The 23,528-nt window shown below is 42.0% G+C and overlaps 1 protein-coding gene across 1 annotated transcript; it reads right to left on the minus strand.

The window, feature by feature from the left end:
- Nucleotides 1-660: 660 nt before the first annotated feature.
- LOC138983109 (uncharacterized) lies at nucleotides 661-20,045 on the minus strand (the record flags this gene model as incomplete). The annotated part of the gene is given in 16 exon segments (XM_070356517.1): nucleotides 661-665; nucleotides 1,111-1,176; nucleotides 1,803-1,910; nucleotides 2,162-2,477; nucleotides 5,536-5,754; nucleotides 6,192-6,461; nucleotides 6,797-6,858; nucleotides 7,494-7,648; nucleotides 7,973-8,315; nucleotides 10,479-10,541; nucleotides 10,787-12,283; nucleotides 13,277-13,516; nucleotides 14,076-14,243; nucleotides 14,595-14,678; nucleotides 14,990-15,220; nucleotides 19,919-20,045. Coding segments are annotated over 16 exon segments (3,849 nt in total).
- Between the last annotated feature and the right edge of the window lie 3,483 nt (nucleotides 20,046-23,528).

A 23,528-nucleotide genomic window follows, 5' to 3' on the forward strand; every position in this document is an offset into this window, starting at 1 on the left:
AAGTTTTTATGAAATGGTCTGACTGCTGTTGTCCGCTGAGTGTTATGGTAGTTTTTGCAAACCTTTGTGTTCAGCAAATCAAATTTGTAGAGGGCTATTGATTTAGTCCAGAACCATCAGGGAGTGGAATGAGCTACCAGAGGAGGTTGTCAGCGCGGCGACAGCAGCCGCCTTCACCTCCAGCGCATCCCACCACTGCCAGCACCTGTAAACAAAACCCTGTACCCTGCCCTAGGCCACCAGTTAGTAGGGTCGATGAAGGCTAGGGCAGCACCGGCAGGGGTTTAACCCCTGCAACCGCTTCGGCCGCCGGCTTGGCCTAGCCCGAGACTTGAAAATGCTGTGTGCCCCCTCCCCCCCCCCCCCCCCTCTCCCTGCAAATTTTATTTTCTTCCGCAACCCTCCTAAGCGCCACTAATAGTCAGAACGTTGACCCTGGGCGTTAAATGGAAGAAGAAGAAGAAGATGTGTGAGTGGCTTTGCCTTCAAAGGTGATTTGAGTATTTTGTGCACTTGAACAGGGTAATGTGGGGGTATGTAGCTCAGTGTGTGCTGGCTTTGTAACCAGTGTGATGCTATTGGTTTAAGTTCAAGGCCCAGGTACAGCGAGAAATTATGAGAGGCAACATTCAGAGCAGATCTAAACCGGTGGCATTCTACCTACCCTGTGTGCAAATGCATATGCAAAATGACTGATGCACATGTTACAGATCTCAAGTTTTACCAAGTCCACCAACTTGGAAACACGCAGAAACCTAGCATGCACACCCTTGCAGACAGCGTCACGCTACCCACATGGCAGGATAAAAAATGGCGTGTGGTATGCTAAACCATCCCAATAAGATGACTGAGAGTATAAAGCTCAGGAATGCAGCAGAATTAAGAACAAGAAGAATAAGAAGAACAACACAATTAAGTGAAGAAATAACAAACTAAAGCAAAACAAAGCAATAAATGAAACAGTATAGTAATTAATGTACAGTGAAGCGAAGTAATGCAAAATTAAGTCAAGTAAAGCAGATTATAAGAAAGTAGCAGCAAAGGAAACTATATACACTACATATGATGTCATTTCAAGCAATACGGAAGAAGAAAGATGAAGAGCTTTACCCTTTTCGTTGCAGGTTTTGAGAAGCTCATCACCACAGTGTCTCTTGAAAGCCCTTGATACACCTCCTGCACGGAGTAGTAATCAAAGGATGGAATTTTCAGCCAAATTCTATGATATACAGTGGAACCCCCCTTTTTTCAGGCCTGACCAAAATCAGCTCTTAATAAGGAGGGAGTCTTAAAATGTGGGTAAATTTATAGTGGTAATTAACAGAAAATCTGAAAAAACAGCATCTTAAAAAGGAGGGAGTCTTCAATCGTTTTTTTTTAATTGGGTGGTTCCACTGTATCACTTACATCATTAGTGTTCAGTGTGCATGTCACACATGCACTCTTACTTACTGTATTTCTGCCACAAATAAATACAAGGGAATAATAATGATGCCGTTATTTATTTACCTTCCATTAATGTCTGATATTACTGTGATTTCATTAAATGGGCCTGTATAAAAGAGTTAATGACACCAAAAAGTTTGAAAATTTGTCACACAACTGTATAAACACAATTTGTGCTCTTTTTCTAATATTTTAACAGCATCTTTATTCACCCTCCCCTATCCCCTCAGTCCCAACATCCTCCCACACACAAAAAGAGAATCACTTTCTAAAAAGACTACCACTATAATCAGTGCTGCCTTCAAATTATGAGCAGAAAAAGAATCATGAATCAAACAAATACTTGATCAGCATACCTTTGTCAAAGTCAAAGTCAATGTTGCTGCTGTTGATCAGAACATCACACTTTTCGTAAAGGATGTTGCCGCTTGCTATTGAAAGCTTTATCTTCCCCACTTTGAAAACTGTAACAATGATAATTGAAACAATTTACAATATCTGAGGCTGTATTCTTGCACACACACACACACACACACACACACACACACACACACACACACACACACCCACACACACACACACATATATACACCCACACACATGCATGTCACAATGTAACAGGACATGAAATACAATTCAATAAATGTTAACCTTCAAACCATAAACACACCAACACAATTCAAACTTCAACTTATCTTGTATACAGGCAACTTACAGACACAGCTTTTCCCAGATGTGAGGGTGTAAGGATTCGAGTACATCAACTCGGGGCTTTGACCCTGTGCCTGTGCTTCTGTACGTGAGTAAGATGAGTTATTCCCTTTTCCTCTTCCCCTTCCTTTTCGTCTTCCCCTTTCGTTTCCTCTTCCCCTTTCGTTTCCTCTTCCCCTGCCTCCTGCAGCCTGAGCGTAACTTTGGTGCCAGCCTGAAGAGCGCTCTGTGTGGTGAGGGTACACAAGGGGAGGCAACTGATCACGGTCATCAACAGGCGCTTGGTGCTTCTGCCATTCGTTGTGCTCTGCACTGAAGGCCTGAAACATTTGTTTAATATGAATACAAGTATTTACATCTGCTCTGCACTCAAGGCCTGAAACATTTGTTTCACATGAATACAAATACTTACATCTGCTCTGCACTCAAGGCCTGAAACATTTGTTTCACATGAATACAAGTATTTACATCTGCTCTGCACTGAAGGCCTGGAACATTGTTTCACATGAATACAAATATTTACATCTGCTCTGCACTGAAGGCCTGAAACATTTGTTTTACATGAATACAAGTATTTACATCTGCTCTGCACTGAAGGCCTGAAAGATTTGTTTTAACTCAACTCAACTCAACTCAACTCAAATTTATTAATCCATATGGAAATTATATTGTAACAATACTCATTTCCAATCAAAAGAATAAGAATGCATAATAAAAAAAATAAAATAAAAACATCATAAGAAAATAAGTGAGTATGATTATTATGAGTATGATCACAGTCTCACTAACGCAAACAGTCATCCGTCAAGTCAAGTCTGCCATCACACAACTCACTCACACAACAACAACAGCAACAGCAATACAATTTAACAAAAACCATAATTCCAATAACAAAAAGACGTCCAAGAGTCCACCTCCACATCCACGCACACACAAGGTATACAAAGCACCACATGTCGACTAGAACACCGCACATTTGGACTACGGTACTACAGTTACTAAAAATACATACATTACAGATAACCCAGCAACAGAGTACAGTAATAATTATGACAGAGAAACATGATAGAGGCCTCTAACATGTGATTGGTTGAAAGCATGGATAGCTCTGGGAACAAAAGAATTGAGGAAACGTGACGTTCTAGCAACCATAGCCCTCAGTCTACCACTCCTGTCAATGCGTCGAGAGTCAAATTCAGGTTTCAGTGGGTGTGTCTCGTCAGCCATAATTGAGTACAATATGAATACAATATGAATACAATATTTACATCTGCTCTGCACTCAAGGTCTGAAACATTTATTTCACATGAATACAAATATTTACATCTGCTCTGCACTGAAGGCCTGGAACATTGTTTCACATGAATACAAATATTTACATCTGCTCTGCACTCAAGGCCTGAAACATTTGTTTCACATGAATACAAGTATTTACATCTGCTCTGCACTCAAGGTCTGAAACATTTGTTTCACATGAATACAAATATTTACATCTGCTCTGCACTCAAGGCCTGAAACATTTGTTTCACATGAATACAATATTTACATCTGCTCTGCACTGAAGGTCTGAAATCGAAAATTTTAGTAATAAATTTTCATTTGATTAATATACTTACCCAACTCACGTATAGCATATAGCAATTTACTTCAGTTTAGTGCTAGAACGCTGTACTACGCATCACCTTGGTAACAAGGTAGATAACTCTAAAAAAAAGAGCGACCCTGACCTATAAACAGGACAAAAGCCAGACCGAGGCTGACTTCCTACATGTGCTGCCATATTGAATTCATTACCACTGAAGCGGAGAAAAAAACCATCTTCTTTTTAGAGTCACTCCTAGTAGCGGGGAAGGTGGGAGGGAATTAACTATGTGAGTTGTGTAAGTATATTAATCAAATGAAAATTTATTACTAAATTTTCGATTAAATTACATATCTTATCCCAACTCACATATAGCAGATTGCTAATGTGGGTGGTGGGATGCTCAATCTATGAGCTAGGCAATAATTTGCCCTGCTGCTACCATTGCCGGTACTGCATTGGAGCCGTCCTGTCGCGCGCTGGACATGTCGCGCAGGTAGAGGTAGATAGAGAACTCCTCCGATCTCCAGCATGCGGAGTCAAGGAATTCAGATAATCCTCCCGATTTTAGCACCAACGTAGATATGTCCCTATCTACCCTTGTGTTCAAAGACGATAAGAGTAGTTTTGCTTATGATCTTAAACCCCTTGTAAAAGACAGGAAGGAGCATAGTGATATAACTGGTCAGATTCATAAGAATGGGTCGCCTGCGGCGGGAATCCTATAAAGAGGAAAAACTAAGACCATCGGAGATGGTTGTCCTAGCTTCTGATGCTTGGCTAAGAAGTCTGGCCGGAAACGGATTGAGATAGAGAGCCTCTATTGAAAACTACGTCTCCCGGTAAGCCGAAGAGTGCGTGAATCTCGCTACCTCTGCGCACTGTAGCTAGGAGTAAAAGGGAGAACGTTTCGCACGTAAAGTTTATGAAGGCTAGCGGACTGTAGCGGTTCAAAATCTGTGGAGCGTAGAAACTCCGATATCAAAAGACTCGGACTTGTCTCGCTGTGACCTTTAGGTATTGAACCCTGTCTAGCATATGGTCTCTCTGTGAAAAGAGACCTGTCATCTTTTAATGCGAGCTAAGCAAGTCACACTGACAAGCTTAGGGAGAAGCATAGCCTAATTCAGGTAAGACCTAGAAGTAGGTCCAAGTTTTATCTCGCACAGCCTGTACGGAGCCCAAGGGAGAACTGTCCAAGTTACAAAACACGCCAGGGTCGCTCTTTTTTTTAGAGTTATCTACCTTGTTACCAAGGTGATGCGTAGTTACAGCGTTCTAGCACTAAACTGAAGTAAATTGCTATATGTGAGTTGGGATAAGATATGTAATTTAACATTGTTTCACATGAATACAAATATTTACATCTGCTCTGCACTGAAGGCCTGAAACATTTGTTTTACATGAATACAAGTATTTACATCTAAACACTGCAGATGGAAACTTTTGTTGGCAGTCCTGCACACAGCAACTGCTTCGGTTCCTCTTGTCAAACTCAAGGCTTGTACATACAACTATGTGGTAGTACCAAAGCAAGAGAACTATAATTAATTGACACAAATCACAACTAGTGACCCATCTAGACTTCATTACCCCCTATACTACTCTTGACATTAAAATTGTAGGCATCAAACTGAAGCCTGTATAAAACTGATTACTGTCTTTGCATACATATTAAGGTAAGAGCCATTTAAAACTGAATTTTACAGCTAATTATCTTGCCCCAATTAACACTTCCAATATGTTGGACAAGACACATGATTCTGATCTATCGGCCCAAAACAAACAAACCTTACCCTAAAACAGGCCTTGTCAGCGGGAAGCATGACAAAGTTGACGTTTTCCAGGCTTGTCTTCCCTTGGTCCATGAAATCTGCCACAGCGGCAATGCTTGTCCTGGCAGCAAACTCTACCGGGTATTCCAGCTTGCCCACACCCAGGGCCGTCATCGCCACAGTCTTACAGCCTTTCTCTACAGCTTTCCGCAGACACTTCTGCACACGTTCTCTCAGCATCTGGACAAAATGAAGCACAGAAAATGTGGACATAGCTAGCACCATGAGACACAAACTCTCATGAAAACAGGCAATGGGATAGTTGAAAGAATGACTGCTTAAACAAACAGACAAACAAAATGTTTGGGATTCCATAAATAAAGGTAATATGTTACCCCTCACATAAAAAAAAATTTAACAAAAGCTTGAACTCAGACACAAATTTGCATAAAAGCCAAGCGACTCCTCAATAGCTGTGATACAGTGGAACCCCCCATTTTAAGACCCCCCAATTGAAGACTCCCTCCATTTTAAGACCCTGTTTTCACAGATTTTACCCCCGTTTTAAGACTCCCTCCTTTTTAAGACCTGATTTTCTCAGATTTTTTAGGTCTTAAAAGGGGGGTTCCACTGTAACACAATTTTTTTAATTTATTATAGGCCAATTATTTGTTTACCTTGATCACGCCGGGACCCCAAGGAGGAATGTAGACGTAGAAAATGTGCTTGGCATTGAGTTGTCCAGGGCTTCCTACCAGAAGATGTTGATCAGCAAGCTCCTCGTTATTCTCATCAATGCATTTGACAGTCGTCCAGTAACTTCCAGTTCTGTGCTGAATGCTAAACTGCACAGACTTTCCTCCACTCATCATCAATGACCTTGTGACCTTGCTTTTATCAAGGTCAAGGCCAATGTCAATGTCCAACGGGACAATCAGCACATCAGCCTGAAATAGAGCAGTTACCTTTGTTAACACCAACAATTTCTATTCATTCATATAAACTCAACTTGTTGGTACTTTTATTCATGTAGTAGCAATTGCACACGAGTAAACACTGACTTACCAACACATGGGTTCAAGCACATGCATGCATGCATGCGCAAACACATATATGCTCAATTGTTAAATAGGAAAGTATCAAAACAATAGATTCAAATACAATCCAAGATATTTTAAGCAGAGTGAAATCTTTTAATTTTTTTCATTTTTAATACCTTCAGTAACTCTCATGCACACACATCTTGGATGGCTACTGTGAATCAGTGAAGATATGTGCTTACCTTAATTCTTGATATGTCACCCATAGAAACAGAAATCGTGTTTGGGGGAGTGTGTCTGCTACCTGAAACACAGACAACACTTTGAAAAGTTCAAACAGGCAGAAGCACACTTGCGTACATTCTTTTCAGAAACATATCCTCTCCAAGTAGGAGACAGAAAAAAACACTCAGTTAACATGTTTTCAACTTTCTTAAGCATTCACAATTATTTCAGGCAAACATTGTATGTGACAAGTATTGTTCACACTGGCATGCTGTCTTCATGGGATTTATTATATCTTTGTTATTTCTCACACACCAAAGATAAGCTGAGAAGCTTAATTCATGCTATAACTGTCTTAAGAAATTGTCTTATTTTTCTTTACGTGCCTCTTTTCCTTTTCTTTCCTCTAAATTCCAACATCTTTACTAGTCTTACTCCAAATGAATCCCAGAGTGACTCCTATAACTGGTCTGTGCTAATCTCTCAGTACATAAACACACAGAGACACACACACACACACACACACACACACGCACACGCACACACACACACACACACACACACACACACACACACACACACACGCGCACACACACACACACACGTTTATACACTATCTCTCTTGAAGCAAACACTATCATCACTTCATATAGAGAGTAATACAATGTAATTTTTATAAGAAAGAATTGTCCAACTTTTTGTGTAATGTCTCACCGATTGGTTGACAAGACAAACGCTGAAAGGTTGCAGGGAAGGGCGACAGCTTTGGCAGTGAAGGACCGTCCTGATCCTCCAAGGCAAAGGTGAGTCCATGCAAACAGGCTGCCCGGCCAGAACACAGGAAAACATCGCGCACACTGCTGTTCTCGCTAATAAACACAAAAATAAATAAATAAATAACTCAAACAAGTATACACACAGATAACTATTCACATAATCACACACAGCAATTAACAACAATATGTACACCCGCTGTAAGCGTGCATAAACATTGATATTAAGGTGTCATATCCAACTTCATCCCCTCCAAGCAAAACAATGAAATATTATGTAACAGTCGTAATAACTTTCTCCCTGCTTTACATGCACAAATAAATTGACAAATGTGCAGTACACCATCGGAGTTGTCAATTGACACTCCAACTCACCACCACAACACACAAACACACACCTTTTGTGCTCGTGATACGTACCCATTAAAGCCAAGAGCATGGCAGCAACACATTGCAATTCCTTTGGTGGCCGCACCAACGGGTTGAGGGTCATGGCTGCCACATACATCCACACCAAACACAGGCAGTGCCAGGCTGCTGAAGTGGTGGCGATCACATTCCTGGAAGATATCCGTCATCAGGGCTTGCAAGGCGGAGTCAAAAGCTGCGGATGATCCCTCAGAGAAGTAGTGAGAGAGGTCGACACGAATCAAAGCTTTGCAAGGAAGAGCGCCTGACTGGGTGACGTTGATACCTCTAGGTTGGTCTGATGACTGACGTTCGTCCCTATTGCTGCTATTTCCATGGTTCTTGGGGCGTGCACCTGTATACATTAACAGTAGGACACTGAACAGAAACCCTTGTGGGCATTTAGCATGACATTCTTTAGCAGCATATATATTTTAGAAAGGATTGAATGTAAGGTAAGTAGTAAAATTGAATTTGTACAATGTGCTAGTGATCAAAGACAGCACCGTTAATAATATAATAAATCTGTTCATGATGATGTTGCTGACCGGAAGCTATAGGTTCACAACCCAGCCTGCACCAGTGGAACATGAGATGAACGCCTGTTCTTTGGCTTCATTCACTATGAAAGGAGAGAGCAGCCACACATTATCCGAGCTTGGCACAGAGTCAAGCTTACAAGACAATGGAAAAGATTCGTGGATGATGAGAAAGTTTAGGGTGCATCCTGTACTTGTACTTTGACTGATGGTGACTGTAAATCAGTACAGCGGAAACCCACTTTTAAGCCCCCCCCCCAATTTAAGACTCCCTCCCTTTTAAGACCATGTTTTCTGACTTCCTGTTCAGAACCTCTGTAAATTTAGCCCCATTTTCTGACCCCCTCCTTTTTAAGACCTGATTTTCTCAGATTTATGGAGGTCTTAAAAGGGGGGTTCCGCTGTAATAAGAGGTCAGCTGGAAAGTAGATGGGTGCAGGTACAGCAGTCCCTGCAATGTACGGCCCCCGGCGTGAGCGGACACCTGACATGTACGGACACATTTGCTCGGCACGGAGTGTTTTCCTTCTATATTTGCCCCCCCCCTTAAACGGACACCTGCATAACATGGACGCGGACACTCATTTTCGGTCCCAACAGCAGGTCATACCTCCAATGTACGGACAGACCATCGTCAAATTTTCACCACAACAAAATCGATAACAGAGCAGTCCGGCTCTTGGTACAAAGATCACAGCCGCAATGGCGTGATGACAGTCACTGATAACTTGAGTGCATTATACCCATCAGGAGGGGGGGGGGGGGGGGGGGTAGTTTTGGTCAGGAGTAGAGTACATGCGAAGATGCCAACATGAAACTGCACTGAGCTCTTTATTCTTGTCTGTTGGACGTAAACAACATAAACCGCAGTCAATGAAGGTCCTGAGCGAAAGAGTGAAAAACCGGCCACAGTTCTCAGCATCGTGTGTCTGTGTGTAACCTCTTTCATTGACAAGATATCATGTTTCCCCTCAGCCTTGACCAGTGAGTTGGTTGCCTAATCTATGAACCCTTCAGTTTGTCTTGCTTTGTCAAAAGTTACGACACAGTCAACTGGTTTTGCTCTGAGTGAACAGTGCAGCTGGCCTCTCTGGCCACAGCCCCCAACAGTACATGGCTGGAGGGAGTGTGAGAGAGAGGGAGGGGGGGGGGGGGGTGTGGAGGGGTAGCTGGCTAAACTCGGTGGGGTGTCCGGTGTCACTGCATGTTAGCAGGAAGAGCATTGGAGAGAAATAGAGAGGTGTACTCTTCCACACAATTTCCAAGCATCAGTTAATTGTCAGGCTTGGGGTTGGCATTAGCGAGGGAGAGTGGGAGCTGTTATGTACAGTGTATTTCCGACTGAAGAGTGAAAAGTCACTGCCATGCCACATGATCGGCATGCAGTAAATAAAGCCAGACAAGAAAAAAATAAATTACATGATTATGACATGCAGCTTTATCTGCTGCTATTTATTCAAACTGGTTTTCAAGCTTATCTTGCAAAGCATCTGCACACGCTCCTCTGTGCTGTGTTTGTGTGGCTACTTTCGTATGTCAGTGCATGGTGAGTGTATTCACTGCCTTGAGGATTTATTTTATCTCTTCTTTTCAACACTTTTCATACAAATCCTTTTTACAGAACGTTTAAAGAAGTATTAGGAGTTTATTGTTATTGTTTAGTAGCCACAAGAAGTGATTAGCATAGACTCAATCCTGTTGTTTCTGTGTCTCTGCGTAAGTGTATGGGGGAGGGGGTGGTGTGGTCACCCCTCCCGTGACCGGACACCTGCAATGTACGGACAGTTTTGCTATGGCCCAAGGGTGTCCGTTCATGAGAGGGACTGCTGTAGCACACTTAATATTGTGCAACAGCACCTGCTTGAGAAACTATATGCTGAAGAGCTCAATGGCAACCAGAAATAGAATGTTCAGGTTGAAAACAATATGGTGTGCTTAATGGTAATTACAGAGAAGAAGATGTGTTGACTGATGATTACCTGCATTTTGAGTGAATGGCCGGTGTTCTCTGCTGCTGTTCACATCGTCCTTGGGTCGAGCACCTGGACACACAAAGAGCAACAAAAATCTCATCAGCAACGGTTCAGAATAAATAAAGAGGATATGGGAGATATGATAGCAACACATGCACATGTGAATACAATAAGAGATACCACTGGAATTTCTTTTCTATAAGATTAGTGGCAAACTATAACTATTACATGGAGATAGGGGATTGACGGAGAGAAACATGAATGATTAAAATTGTACAGTACAAGGCAGACAGAAACAGTTCAATCAGACAAACCTGTGTTTTGCACGGATGCCTGTGTGGGTTGAGGCTTTTGCCTGTTGGTAGATGATTGCACGCCTTGTCCATTGTAGCACAAGACAGCAGCATCCACCTTCAAATCTTTAGCATTCCCATCTGTGACATGTAAAATCCCATGCCCCCCTGGCAGAGGAAAGGAGTTGATCACTGTCGCGCTCCACTGGCCCCACTCATCACTGTCATTGTCTGCATCTTTCAATCGAGGATCTGGCAGTTCAGTGATGATGCAGCAGTTTTCTTGTGATACACGGCCAACCATTGGATCCCACATTTCTTTCCTTGACTGCAGCATAGAGGCAAGGTTAGGATGGGTGAAAATGGCTCGCCTGCAACAGATCTTCTTGATGGTGTCTTTCAGACTCTTTGCAGCGTTTGTCACACCAGCTCTGCAGCCCTGTATTTCACAGGCATTTCCCTTGATCTGTATGTGTGCATATTTCAAGCCTGTGCCACGCTGCAGTGACTCCAGCTCTGTGGAGCAAAAGTTGTTCAGAAAGTACCTCTGCTTGGAGTTCAGGTCGATAGTTTGCTGATCTGATTTTTCTTCAAGGAACCGTTCCACATCATCAGCAGCATCCTCAAGAAGCTCCGGTGGTCCAAGCAAAATGATCTGCTCGTGGGACTCTTCCAGAAACATTTGAACTTTTGGTCCATACTTCTCTTCAATTATAGTCACCACAAACTCATTGAAGGCAGTTGTTGTCGACAGAAGATCTCTGGCTGCTTCAGATTTTACAGCAACTTCAGACTTGTATACATGCATACGCAAGAACTCATCAAAAGTCATGGGACCACTATTGTCTTCGGACGATAGCAGACCAATGCACAGTTCCTCTGCAGCAGAGCCAGCCACAAGACACTCACGCGGGACCAAGTAGTAGTATCCTCCGTCTGCAATTCTCTTTTCAATGTCAGTGAACATATCCTCCCAGCCAGTGAAGCGATCAGCCACCTCTCTGATGTATTGTGATGATCTCTGCCTCTCAAGGAGAACAGACAAAAGCTGCTCAACTTTCTCCACATCCCTCTCCTCTCCTTCAATCAACACAAGCGTCTCGACCATTGTGATGGTGATGTGAAACTCTTCAGCAATCAGTTCACTGAAAGCATCCAGAATGTACACATAAACGTCATGCAGACCTTCAAAAGTTTTCTTTATCTCCATTGGTTTCTTTTCCTTTTCCTGTATTTTCTCTTGTAGTCTCATGTTTTCAAAATCTTTTGTTATCTTCGGGCTCTCCTGTTCACGACCTCTATCAGAGTCAGAAGTCTTTTCAGGATGTTCAGGAGCGACATCGGCAGACGCTGCACCAAGGGATGAGTCTGATGCCTGTGGAACTGAGTGAGAGGTCCAGGTCACATCACACTGTCCATCATCAGAATTTGGGGGATCATCAAGGTCAAGGTCGAACAGTTTCAGCTGCAGTTCATGGCCTTCCAAGGTATGCTGTCTTTTCACCACTCTTTTGGCAACTGAAAAAAACATCGATCATGTAACAGAACAATAATAGAAAAACCAAATACAGACAGATCACAAAATGAACTACAGAGCCTTCAAATCAAACTGACTGATCTGAATCAAAGCATAAGTAAAAAATGACTTTCAATAATTCCTCATTCAATGAGAAAGAGAAAGACACCAGCTCTGGTCACTGTTATAAATAGCACATCAATCTAACATTTGGTGAGGTTAATACTCACATAGGCGTACATTTTTCTAAGCAATGACAAATTCAAAAAGACCAGAAATTATACCCCTCTGCTTTGGTTGCACGGCATTTGTGAAACAGAATAGGATAGAGTTTGTGACCGATTTATGCATACGACTAAACACATGTTGACTTGCCTGTATATTCATAATGGTAAGCCTCCAGTAAACCATCACAGATACTGTCAGGGTCTTACACAAAGTACAAACACCCTTTCATTTACACACTTACCGCTTTTGAACATTCTAGGTGCCCTCCGTAAAGTGCGAGCAATTTTCAAAGAATTTATTTTTGCGTAGATTATCTTACCCCTAAGCCATCGCGAACCCCTGTGATCCAGTTTCCCTTTTTCACAATTTAGTCGTCAGTTTGTGATTTCAACGCGATTCGCTGTAAGCTTATCTGCAATAGCACGTTATTGTGTACCTCTGAATCTAAACGCAACAAACGGCTGCGATTCAGACGAACTATAGAGCGGTGGCAGTTGACTGTTCAGAGGAACGGGCGCTAGGCACAACCGTCGTCTGCTACAAAAAAGACGGTTTGCATGACATGTTTCCGGGCTTTTCTTTTTTCAAACTTTCTAAATTTCGAATTTTACTGATCTTGTCTTGATGAAAAAAGAATTCTTTTATGATTTAAGAATGTTTGTGTAACAAGCTGTCAATTTATTATCTAGATTTTAAAAGTTAGTTCTAGGATTTGATTAAACAATATGAAAGACCTAAGAGATTAATACAACTCAGTACTACCAGACCTTCTTTGGTCTCGAAGTAGACAATGAGGTATTTGTTGTGTTCTTCATCTCGTTCCAGACGCAAAACCTTGCCTCCGCCACTTCGTCGTGTGTTTTTGAAATAGAAATCAAAGCTGTTGTTTTTGGTTTTAGGATGTGGATTCAAAACCAGGACAGCTCCACGCTCATCTGCAGGAAGAACTTTCAATTCTCGTCCATCAACTAAATTGGTTTTGCAGGTCTTTTCCAACTCAATAAAATCTGCAAAGAAACCAAACATGCTCCTTGTAAATGAATCTATGGTAACTTTCAAAGGTTGAGAGAGGAATATGCTTGAGTAACCTATAAGTTGTTTGAATTCAGGATTAAGTATTTTTTATTTACATCTTTAACAATTCATAAATAAATAAATATGACTGAAAGCATGTCAGTTTTAATATTTTCACTCACATTTTATGTCAGACTCTCAGATTCAACAAAGAGAAGTAAAGAAATGAAATGAGAAGAAAACACAGGTATCACAAGTAACCTTAAATATAGGGCTATCCAAACAAGATTGCTTTGATAGTTTACAATCACAGAAAACACACTTTTCAATCTCTCAACGCTAGATACGTGTACAGTGGTACATGTACCGGCGATGTGGGGCTCCTCTGATGAGAGGACACCTCCTTTAACAGGACACATTTCCGGGGTCCCTTTGTCTATTATCTCTACCAAAATATACCTGTCATGACAGGCCACCTGCAATGTAGGGACACATTTAGCTGGTCCCAAGGGTGTCCTTTCATCGCAGGTACCATTGTATTCAAAGGCTTACCAACAGGATCCTCAAAGACAGCTTTGGCTGTGTCCTTTTTGTTGCCTCGCAGAACCTTATTCACAGCACAGTCTGGACATTTACACTCCAAAAAATTTGTGAGGTGATCATCGCTCAAGTTGATGCCAGAAAAAACAGCCTCCATGCACTGACGAGCGGAAGTGTGATCTGCAGAACAGATAGAAGTTCCACTGTTATAATTTGAGAAGAAGAAAAAAACACAATAAAACAACAGAGACACATGCACAAAGACAGAGAATAAAGAAGGGCAAAATATTTTTTATTTTTGTTTAAAAATACATGCTGCTATCATGTGGAGAAAAAATGACCCACATTCTTTGATATAACTCTGAAGTCATGCACTTAACAGACCAAAAATATTAAAGTGTAAAATTCCGATAGAAACCATCACATCGAGAATTCCCCCCTATACACACAACATACATTTAATATTTGGTCATTATCTGTTAAAAATAATGTTATCCAAGCTTATAGAATAATTAAGAGTTGAAACAGAACCTGTCTCTGTGTGGATTGCTTCAGCACGCAATACCTTCCCCTTCAGTGGGGTTTTCTCGCAGATGTCTTGAATATCTGCAACATCTGTTGAAGGAAATACAAAACATAATATCATACTTGTACAGCTGCATGGGCTGTGCATTCATCTCACTCATATCTAATTTGTCCATACATTTGTTTAAAAAAAAACCACTAAAAAAACACCTCCAAATCTACAAACAAATTGAAATTAAAATACTTTTTTTTAAATCAAAGAGTTATGTACTTTATGCAAAATCAGTTAATTTTGGCATTGTTTCACAAGTTGTGGAAACAAAATATGTTCATGCAACATGAGGTTATGTTAATACCGATGCTGTCAAATCTGTCAATAAGCAAAACAAATGCAAACATACCCACAGGAGACTCAAACCAGATGACAGCTTTTTCAGGCTGGGCGTCACCTCTTTCAATGTTCTTTATAGCAAGCTGCTGATCTTTGCTTTCAATGAAGTTTATCAGCAGATCGTTAGTGACTGATCCATCAATGTTAGAAATAAGGATGCTGCTGCAGACATCTTGTAAACTCCCGTCCATTGCTGTCATTGCTGGGTGAGGCTCATCATAGGCAGTGCTTGATTGTAAGCCTGAAAAAAACTCTCAGTTTCAAGTCACCAGTATTTCAAACAATGCATACATATGGATACAGTGGCCCCCCAACCCCCAAACTCCCCCCCCCCACCCCCAAAATTAAAAACTCCCACCCTTTTAAGACCCTGTTTTCTCTGGCTTTTTGTTCACAACCTCTGTAAAGTTACCCGCATTATAAGACTCCCCTCCCTTTTAAGACCCTGTTTTCTCTGGCTTTTTGTTCACAACCTCTGTAAAGTTACCCGCATTATAAGACTCCCTCTCTTTTAAGACCCTGTTTTTTCTGGCTTTTTGTTCACAACCTCTGTAAAGTTACCCGCATTATAAGACTCCCCTCCCTTTTAAGACCCTGTTTTCTCTGGCTTTTTGTTCACAACCTCTGTAAAGTTACCCGCATTATAAGACTCCCCTCCCTTTTAAGACCCTGTTTTCTCTGGCTTTTTGTTCACAACCTCTGTAAAGTTACCCGCATTATAAGACTCCCCTCCCTTTTAAGACCGTGTTTTCTCTGGCTTTTTGTTCACAACCTCTGTAAAGTTACCCGCATTATAAGACTCCCTCTCTTTTAAGACCCTGTTTTCTCTGGCTTTTTGTTCACAACCTCTGTAAAGTTACCCGCATTATAAGACTCCCTCCCTTTTAAGACCCTGTTTTCTCTGGCTTTTTGTTCACAACCTCTGTAAAGTTACCTGCATTATAAGACTCCCTCCCTTTTAAGACCCTGTTTTCTCTGGCTTTTTGTTCACAACCTCTGTAAAGTTACCCGCATTATAAGACTCCCTCCCTTTTAAGACCCTGTTTTCTCTGGCTTTTTGTTCACAACCTCTGTAAAGTTACCCGCATTATAAGACTCCCTCTCTTTTAAGACCCTGTTTTCTCTGGCTTTTTGTTCACAACCTCTGTAAAGTTACCCGCATTATAAGACTCCCCTCCCTTTTAAGACCCTGTTTTCTCTGGCTTTTTGTTCACAACCTCTGTAAAGTTACCCGCATTATAAGACTCCCCTCCCTTTTAAGACCCTGTTTTCTCTGGCTTTTTGTTCACAACCTCTGTAAAGTTACCCGCATTATAAGACTCCCCTCCCTTTTAAGACCCTGTTTTCTCAGATTTTTGTTAGGTCTTAAAACACGGGGTCCCACTGTACAATGTGCTCATCAAAGATGTGGTTGTGACGATCCGTCCTATTGGGAACAGAATGGAGACAGTGGAATGAGTACAGTAGTCCCTTCCATTTCCGGCCCTTTCGTGGGCGTGAACCTACCCGGAGCGGCCAGCTTTCCCATGACTAATGAGTTTTCCTTCTATAATTGACTCTTAATGGCCGTTAACCTGTCTGACGCGGTCAACGGTCACTGATTTTTGCCCTAAGGTGCCCCTCTTACTCGACAGGAGCGGCCACTTAACGGCCACTTGTCACTTTCGCGGGCGAGCGCCTGTGGTGTGTGTGTGTGTGTGTGTTGTGTGCACAGACGGCACAGCACGAGCAGACGACATGAATACTTACGCATGCGCAAACTGTAAATACAGACATGCGCATACATGTACATTTACGGCAGTCACTTCCGGATCGATCACAGCTGATGTGAGTTTGAAACACTTGTTTATCTGACACTCAAATACATATATATTATAATAATCCAAACAACACACATAGAAACATACGAAACAATAGCTTAGCCAGGACGATCGAGTTAAACACGCAAATAATTAAGATGTATAAACGAAAGCAAAACTAACAGAGACAATGAATCGGCGGCTCGTGGATGATCGCTTTCTTTTCTTCATGAAAACTTGATCGTGTTTTTTGGGTTTTTTTGGAGGAGGAGGGGGCCTGTAATGAACGGCCACCTGATATTTGCGGTCACCTTTGCAATGACTAATGGGTGACCGGATATGGCAGGTACTACTGTACTTAGAAAAATGGTTATAATGACTAAAAACTTTTTCCGCACTTTAGCATTTAAGTGCTTGCATTAATTACTCAGGTTTTCCGTGAATAAGCTCTATGAAAGTCCACGTCATATTTTAAGAGTGAGTGAGAGAAACTGAAACTGAACTGAATTACAAAAGGTTAAAGGCTTTAGGCAAAGCACAATCTTTTCCCGTACACAGTGTACAAACTTTTTTTTAAAAAATCACCATACACTTACAACATTTAAAACTGCCTTTTGGACACTCTTATACTCTCAGAGAAAGAGAGAGAGAGAGAGAGAGAGAGAGAGAGAGAGAGAGAGAGAGAGAGAGAGAGAGAGAGAGAGAGAGAGAGAGAGATGATGGTGATAATTAGTTTTAACGTCCTCTTAGAACCATTTGGCCTATCTTGGGACAGATCTTGGGACAGACCGGCACGGTGGCCTATTGGTAAGGCGTCCGCCCCGTGATCGGGAGGTCGTGGGTTCGAATCCCGGCCGGGTCATACCTAAGACTTTAAAATTGGCAATCTTGTGGCTGTTCCGCCTGGCGTCTGGCATTATGGGGTTAGTTCTAGGACTGGTTGGTCCGGTGTCAGAATAATGTGACTGGGTGAGACATGAAGCCTGTGCTGCGACTTCTGTCTTGTGTGTGGCGCACGTTATGTCAAAGCAGCACCGCCCTGATATGGCCCTTCGTGGTCGGCTGGGCGTTAAGCAAACAAACAAACAAATCTTGGGACAGGTAGAGTTAACATGCTTTATGTGGGGACAAGACACTGGACAAACATGCAAACAGAGAACACATATGATCCTGTTATCTGGAAGTCTGTTGTTGCGATATTTCAAAATGGGAATGGAAGTAATGATTGTGTACGCGCCATATGGTTGGACTGGAGCGGTTTTGTAGGCTTATTTGCTTGTTATGTATATAGAATATGTTTATATTTGTGACTGAACTTGCTAAAATAATATATCAGAACAGGGAACTTAAGTTCAGGTAGGAGGGCAGTATGTGCTTAAGCCTTGTTTGATCAATTGAGTAGAGCTATGCTTTGTGTTTTAGAGAGAGAGAGAGAGAGAGAGAGAGAGAGAGAGAGAGAGAGAGAGAGAGAGAGAGAGAGACTTAGAGACAGACAGACATAGATTAGAGAGGGAAAAGGAAACACTTTCACCCCTTATTTTGGTATTTATATTGTGCAGGAAGTACAAATTAATGTATAACATCTGGGCTGAAATAGCATACTATACCTTACCATTAGCATAATTCTGTTGTGATGGGTGACAGTTAGTTAAAGATAGAAAGAAAGAGATAGACACCAAAACAAAAACATTAACAAATCTGTAACCAGCATGAACACTTAATTAAGATTCATAGATTCACCGTAAAGTCTCTTCCTTCTATCCCCACACACCCTTTCTAACCTACAACAACAACAACAACAACAACAACAATTAGACACAGAAAGACAGACAAAAGACATACAGCCACACATACACCACAGGGCCGGATTGGGGGGGGGGGTTATGGGGGTTGCGCACCCCCCCCCCCTTCCTAGCCTAAACATGTACCTCACTTATTTAAAACATTTTTTATTATTGTTTATTTTATGCCGTTTCATGCAAGGAGCGACCATTTTCCTATCTCAGAATATGACCCACCCATCAGCTTCAGGGGGCTTTGCCCCCTGACCCCCACAAGGGGCTCTGCCCCTTGACCCCGCCAGTGGGAACATCCCCCTGGACTCCCACTGGCAACCCCCCCCCCTCCTCTGTCCGGCCCTGCACGGTGCACCACACACACACACTCATGACTCGTACTTTCTTATTCACATAAACCAAAATAACTTGACGAAAAAGGAAAGACAGACACAACACACGCACAGATCCAAACCTCAGTTCGTATCTGTAGGTTACGTCGCTAGCATCCAGATTGCTGGCTTTGGCGCGACGGGTGGGTCAGTACCGTAGTGCAGTTTCAGTACCCATACTCATTACAGAGCTATATGCTACCTTTCCAATGTTAGTTCAACGCAAGATGTACCTGATTACGGCCGTTGACAAGATCACAAAAGCGATCAAGAGTCGGGAATTTCTTGACTCGGTCGAAGCGGAAACAGAAACTAGAACATGCAAGGGACTGAACTCTCACAGGACAAAAACGCTTATCTTTCCAGCTAAAGCTACTTTTGGTTTCATGTCAGTGTCTTATACTCTTTCGTCGTTGAAACGAAAATGAGTACATTTTTAAGCATTTGATCGACATTTCCCTCTTCTGAAAAACAAAATGGACAGAATAGCATTGCTTCAAGAGGCTGGGGGAATCAAAGACGAACTGCGAAGGAACAGGGAAATCGGAAACTCAGTCAGTAGTACTAATGATCTAGTAAGTCAAACGGCGAATACGGGACAACATGTCTAATTTCTTTAGCTATTAGATCTAATGACTACTCTTGTTTTATGCAACCATCCCTATCTTTACGTCATACAAATACTTACACACGCACAGATTCACTGCGGCAAACAGTTGCTCCAACAGACTGTCAAGTTAATCGACCACTGAACAGTGGTTCAAGACAATCATGTACCAGAGACAACCCGATTTGACAAAAATAAGTGAACCTGTAGTTGATGACTGCCAAATAACTCTTCTTGGAAGATGGAGCCCCAGCAGTGGAAATGAAACTCGTGACTGCAGGGCAGGGCCCAGTTTCCTTCTGTATTACAGCAACTATTTTAGATCATGACAATTAGTTTTATTGTTTTCAAACTACATGTACTTACATCTCCCTCCGCCTTCTGCCATCGTGTGTCAGAAGTATGCGCTCTGGTCGTAGGACGTCAGGGAAGGAGGACAAGACAACTGGTGTCTTATGCACAACATGGCGTCTGTTATGAGCTGTTCAGGAAGTAAGCAAATGAGGAATTCTACTTTCGGTTTCTGTTATTGACTTCGCCCATTACTCTGCATGTAAGAAGTCGTATGCTATGCTGGCTGATGGTTTGTTATTTGTGTGTGTGTGTGTGTGTGTGTAGCCTGCGCGCTGGTGTGTGATGTATGTGAAGGGCAGCATGTGTTCGCCATTTTCAGTGTCCGTCTGTGTCCAAATGTACGTGAGTATATGCTTGGGGGTCACGTGGGGGGGGGGGGGGGGGAATTACGGGTGGTTTGTTTTGGCTCGTGGTGCGCGTGCGTGCCCCCCCCCCCCCCCCCTAATTTTCTAGACTTTATTCAGTGTATCTCCCTGGGAGGAAGAGGGCTCGTGTAGTGTTTGTGTCGGTGTCTGTGCATGCTTATGTGTGCACGAGCTCGTTTAGAAAGGGATCAGACCGCACACAGAACGATAGAGCGGAAGGTGCTGTACATCCACGTTTGTGTTAGCTCAATTATGCAAGACCGAATTTTAGAGACTTGTATGGTGCCAAGCAGCTTATATTTGCAGCACATCCTGTATCCACATGCAGAAATTATTGTGTATGTCCGGTGAGGGATGTGGGGGGGGGGGGGAGCTTTGCGTGTTGGTCTGTGGGAATCTCCGCGCGCACACGCACAAACACACATAAAACAAAACAGACATTCAAAAACAAGCAAACAAACAAAAATATGTTACGAAATTACAGTTTCTGACAATAAACAACTGCATGAGCTCTTCAACTGTGTTTATTTAAAAAATATACAGCATGAAACTGATAACAACATTAACACCGCGGCGATGGCATCACGTACAAAACCAAGACCCTTTTTTTGTCCGCAATCTCCAACACACACTCATACATGTGAAAGGCAAGTGGACGGTGGTACTCTTAACATCAACTAATCGTTTCCGACATTTAAAATAAAAAAATGATGTTGGGCATTCGACAGGCCTTTGGGTGTACGTGCACTAATGTCGACTGATTACGAAATCGTACTCGCATAAAACTGTCATGATTCGATACAGGTTATAAAAAACAAAACATTTTATAGAACAAGTTCACCACGGTTTCCTCGCTTAATGAAATCGCCATGTTTCTTTGACAGTCAGAATCTTTTCTATTATAAATGTTCACCCCAAAATTCGATTTCTTCGAAAACGTGCACTGATTATTTGCGTCCCTTGAATGAGAAGGGTAGGAATTTAGGATGAATCACATGTCTAAGTTTAATGAATTTTTTTTGGGTAAAACGAATTTGACCCCATGAATGTAAAGTACTATGGAAAGGAGTCTAAGAGTCTAAGTTCGACCATTGATTCCTCGCCCACGAAACGAAAAGCGGGCCAGGCCAAGATGGTGACAGACATCCAGCGAATCACGGGTGAGGCATCTACACTAAATTGTTGAACATATTTCTGTAACTAGCTTTGAACACAGTGTGACACGGCCGTAGAAGAAAAAGGTAGCACATCAGTGGTAAACTTTCGTTTTCATATTCGTGAGGAAATCCCTTTACAGGGCAACGATCCTCATTTTGGTTGGTGCGCCTAATTTCCCTAGAGTGAAAGATAAAGTGGATAGTGTACCTACGAAAATCAAAACAGTGGTGGGTTGGTAGGCAAGCCATTGTTTTCGCTATTTGCCGTGGCGCCCGATTTCAGGCCCTGGGCTGAGGGACTAGCCTACCACCCTGTATGCTACCTTTTGCTTTTATAGTTATGTACTGTATCAACAAAAGTTCACAACTTGTTACAGAAAGGGTGTTCAAAAGTGGAACGCTTCAGTTTAGCGTGGATCAAAGAACGCGTAAAAGCACGTAGTTACCCGCCTTCTGCGTACCTTGTCGTACATGAGAAATTCCATGACTGTCAATCGTGTTTTCTTGACAACCGGACCAGACACAGCACATTAAATTTTGAAAATAAAGCAATTACTTTACAAGCCTTGCTATCATAAGATCCCGGTAGCTCAGTTGGTAGAGCACTGGACTTGTGATCGGAAGGTCGCAGGTTCGAATTCGGGCCGGGACGGACACGGGTCAACTTTATGTGCAGACCCAGAGACGAAAGCCATGTCCCACCCCCGTGTCATCACAATGGCACGTAAAAGACCTTGGTCATTCTGCCATAAGTGCAGGTGGCTGAATACACCTAAACACGCAGACACCTGGGTAGCGCGACTCCGTTGCTGCTAGCTTTCCACTGGGAGGAAGCGACCCGAATTTCCCTGCGATGGGACAATAAGGTAATGAAAATGAAAATGATCCGTAAATAATTCCACAGAACGTCCGACTTGTCGAATGCCCCTAGAGGCAAAGTTCAAATGTTGAATGAACAATAATTTATTGTCAATTCAAATAGTCATGTAAAAAAAAAAAGTACTTTCACATAATGTACAATACAAAGGAATAAAAAAAATTGACACAATGCTGCAAACAGTCATATCACAATAGCTTCACTACTCTACAATTATTTACACTTTACTTACACATCTGATGCTCAGGTAATGCTGGACATTTGGTCCGTTCTACCTCAAAGAAAACCAGTAATAATGAACAAGTCGCGTAAGGCAAAAATACAATATTTAGTCAAGTAGCTGTCGAACTCACAGAATGAAACTGAACGCAATGCCATTTTACTCGTAGCATCGTCAGGCCACCGCTCATGGTAAAGGCAGTGAAATTGACAAGAAGAGCGGGGTAGTAGTTGCGCTAAGAAGGATAGCACGCTTTTCTGTACCTCTCTTTGTTTTAACTTTCTGAGCGTGTTTTTAATCCAAACATATCATATCTATATGTTTTTGGAATCAGGAACCGACAAGGAATAAGATGAAAGTGTTTTTAAATTGATTTGGACAATTTAATTTTGATAATAATTTTTATATATTTAATTTTCAGAGCTTGTTTTTAATCCGAATATAACATATTTATATGTTTTTGGAATCAGCAAATGATGGAGAATAAGATAAACGTAAATTTGGATCGATTTATCAAATGTTTTTTTTTTTTACAATTTTCCGATTTTTAATGACCAAAGTCATTAATTAATTTTTAAGCCACCAAGCTGAAATGCAATACCGAACCCCGGGCTTCGTCGAAGATTACTTGAGCAAAATTTGAACCAATTTGGTTGAAAAATGAGGGCGTGACAGTGCCGCCTCAACTTTCACGAAAAGCCGGATATGACGTCATCAAAGACATTTATCAAAAAAATGAAAAAAACGTTCGGGGATTTCATACCCAGGAACTCTCATGTCAAATTTCATAAAGATCGGTCCAGTAGTTTAGTCTGAATCGCTCTACACACACACACACACACACACACACACACACACACGCACGCACACACGCACGCACATACACCACGACCCTCGTTTCGATTCCCCCTCGATGTTAAAATATTTAGTCAAAACTTGACTAAATATAAAAGAGAGAGAGAGAGAGAGAGAGAGAGAGAGAGAGAGAGAGAGAGAGAGAGAG

Source organism: Littorina saxatilis, linkage group LG12 (assembly GCF_037325665.1).
Source record: "Littorina saxatilis isolate snail1 linkage group LG12, US_GU_Lsax_2.0, whole genome shotgun sequence".
Lineage (NCBI taxonomy): Eukaryota > Metazoa > Mollusca > Gastropoda > Littorinimorpha > Littorinidae > Littorina > Littorina saxatilis.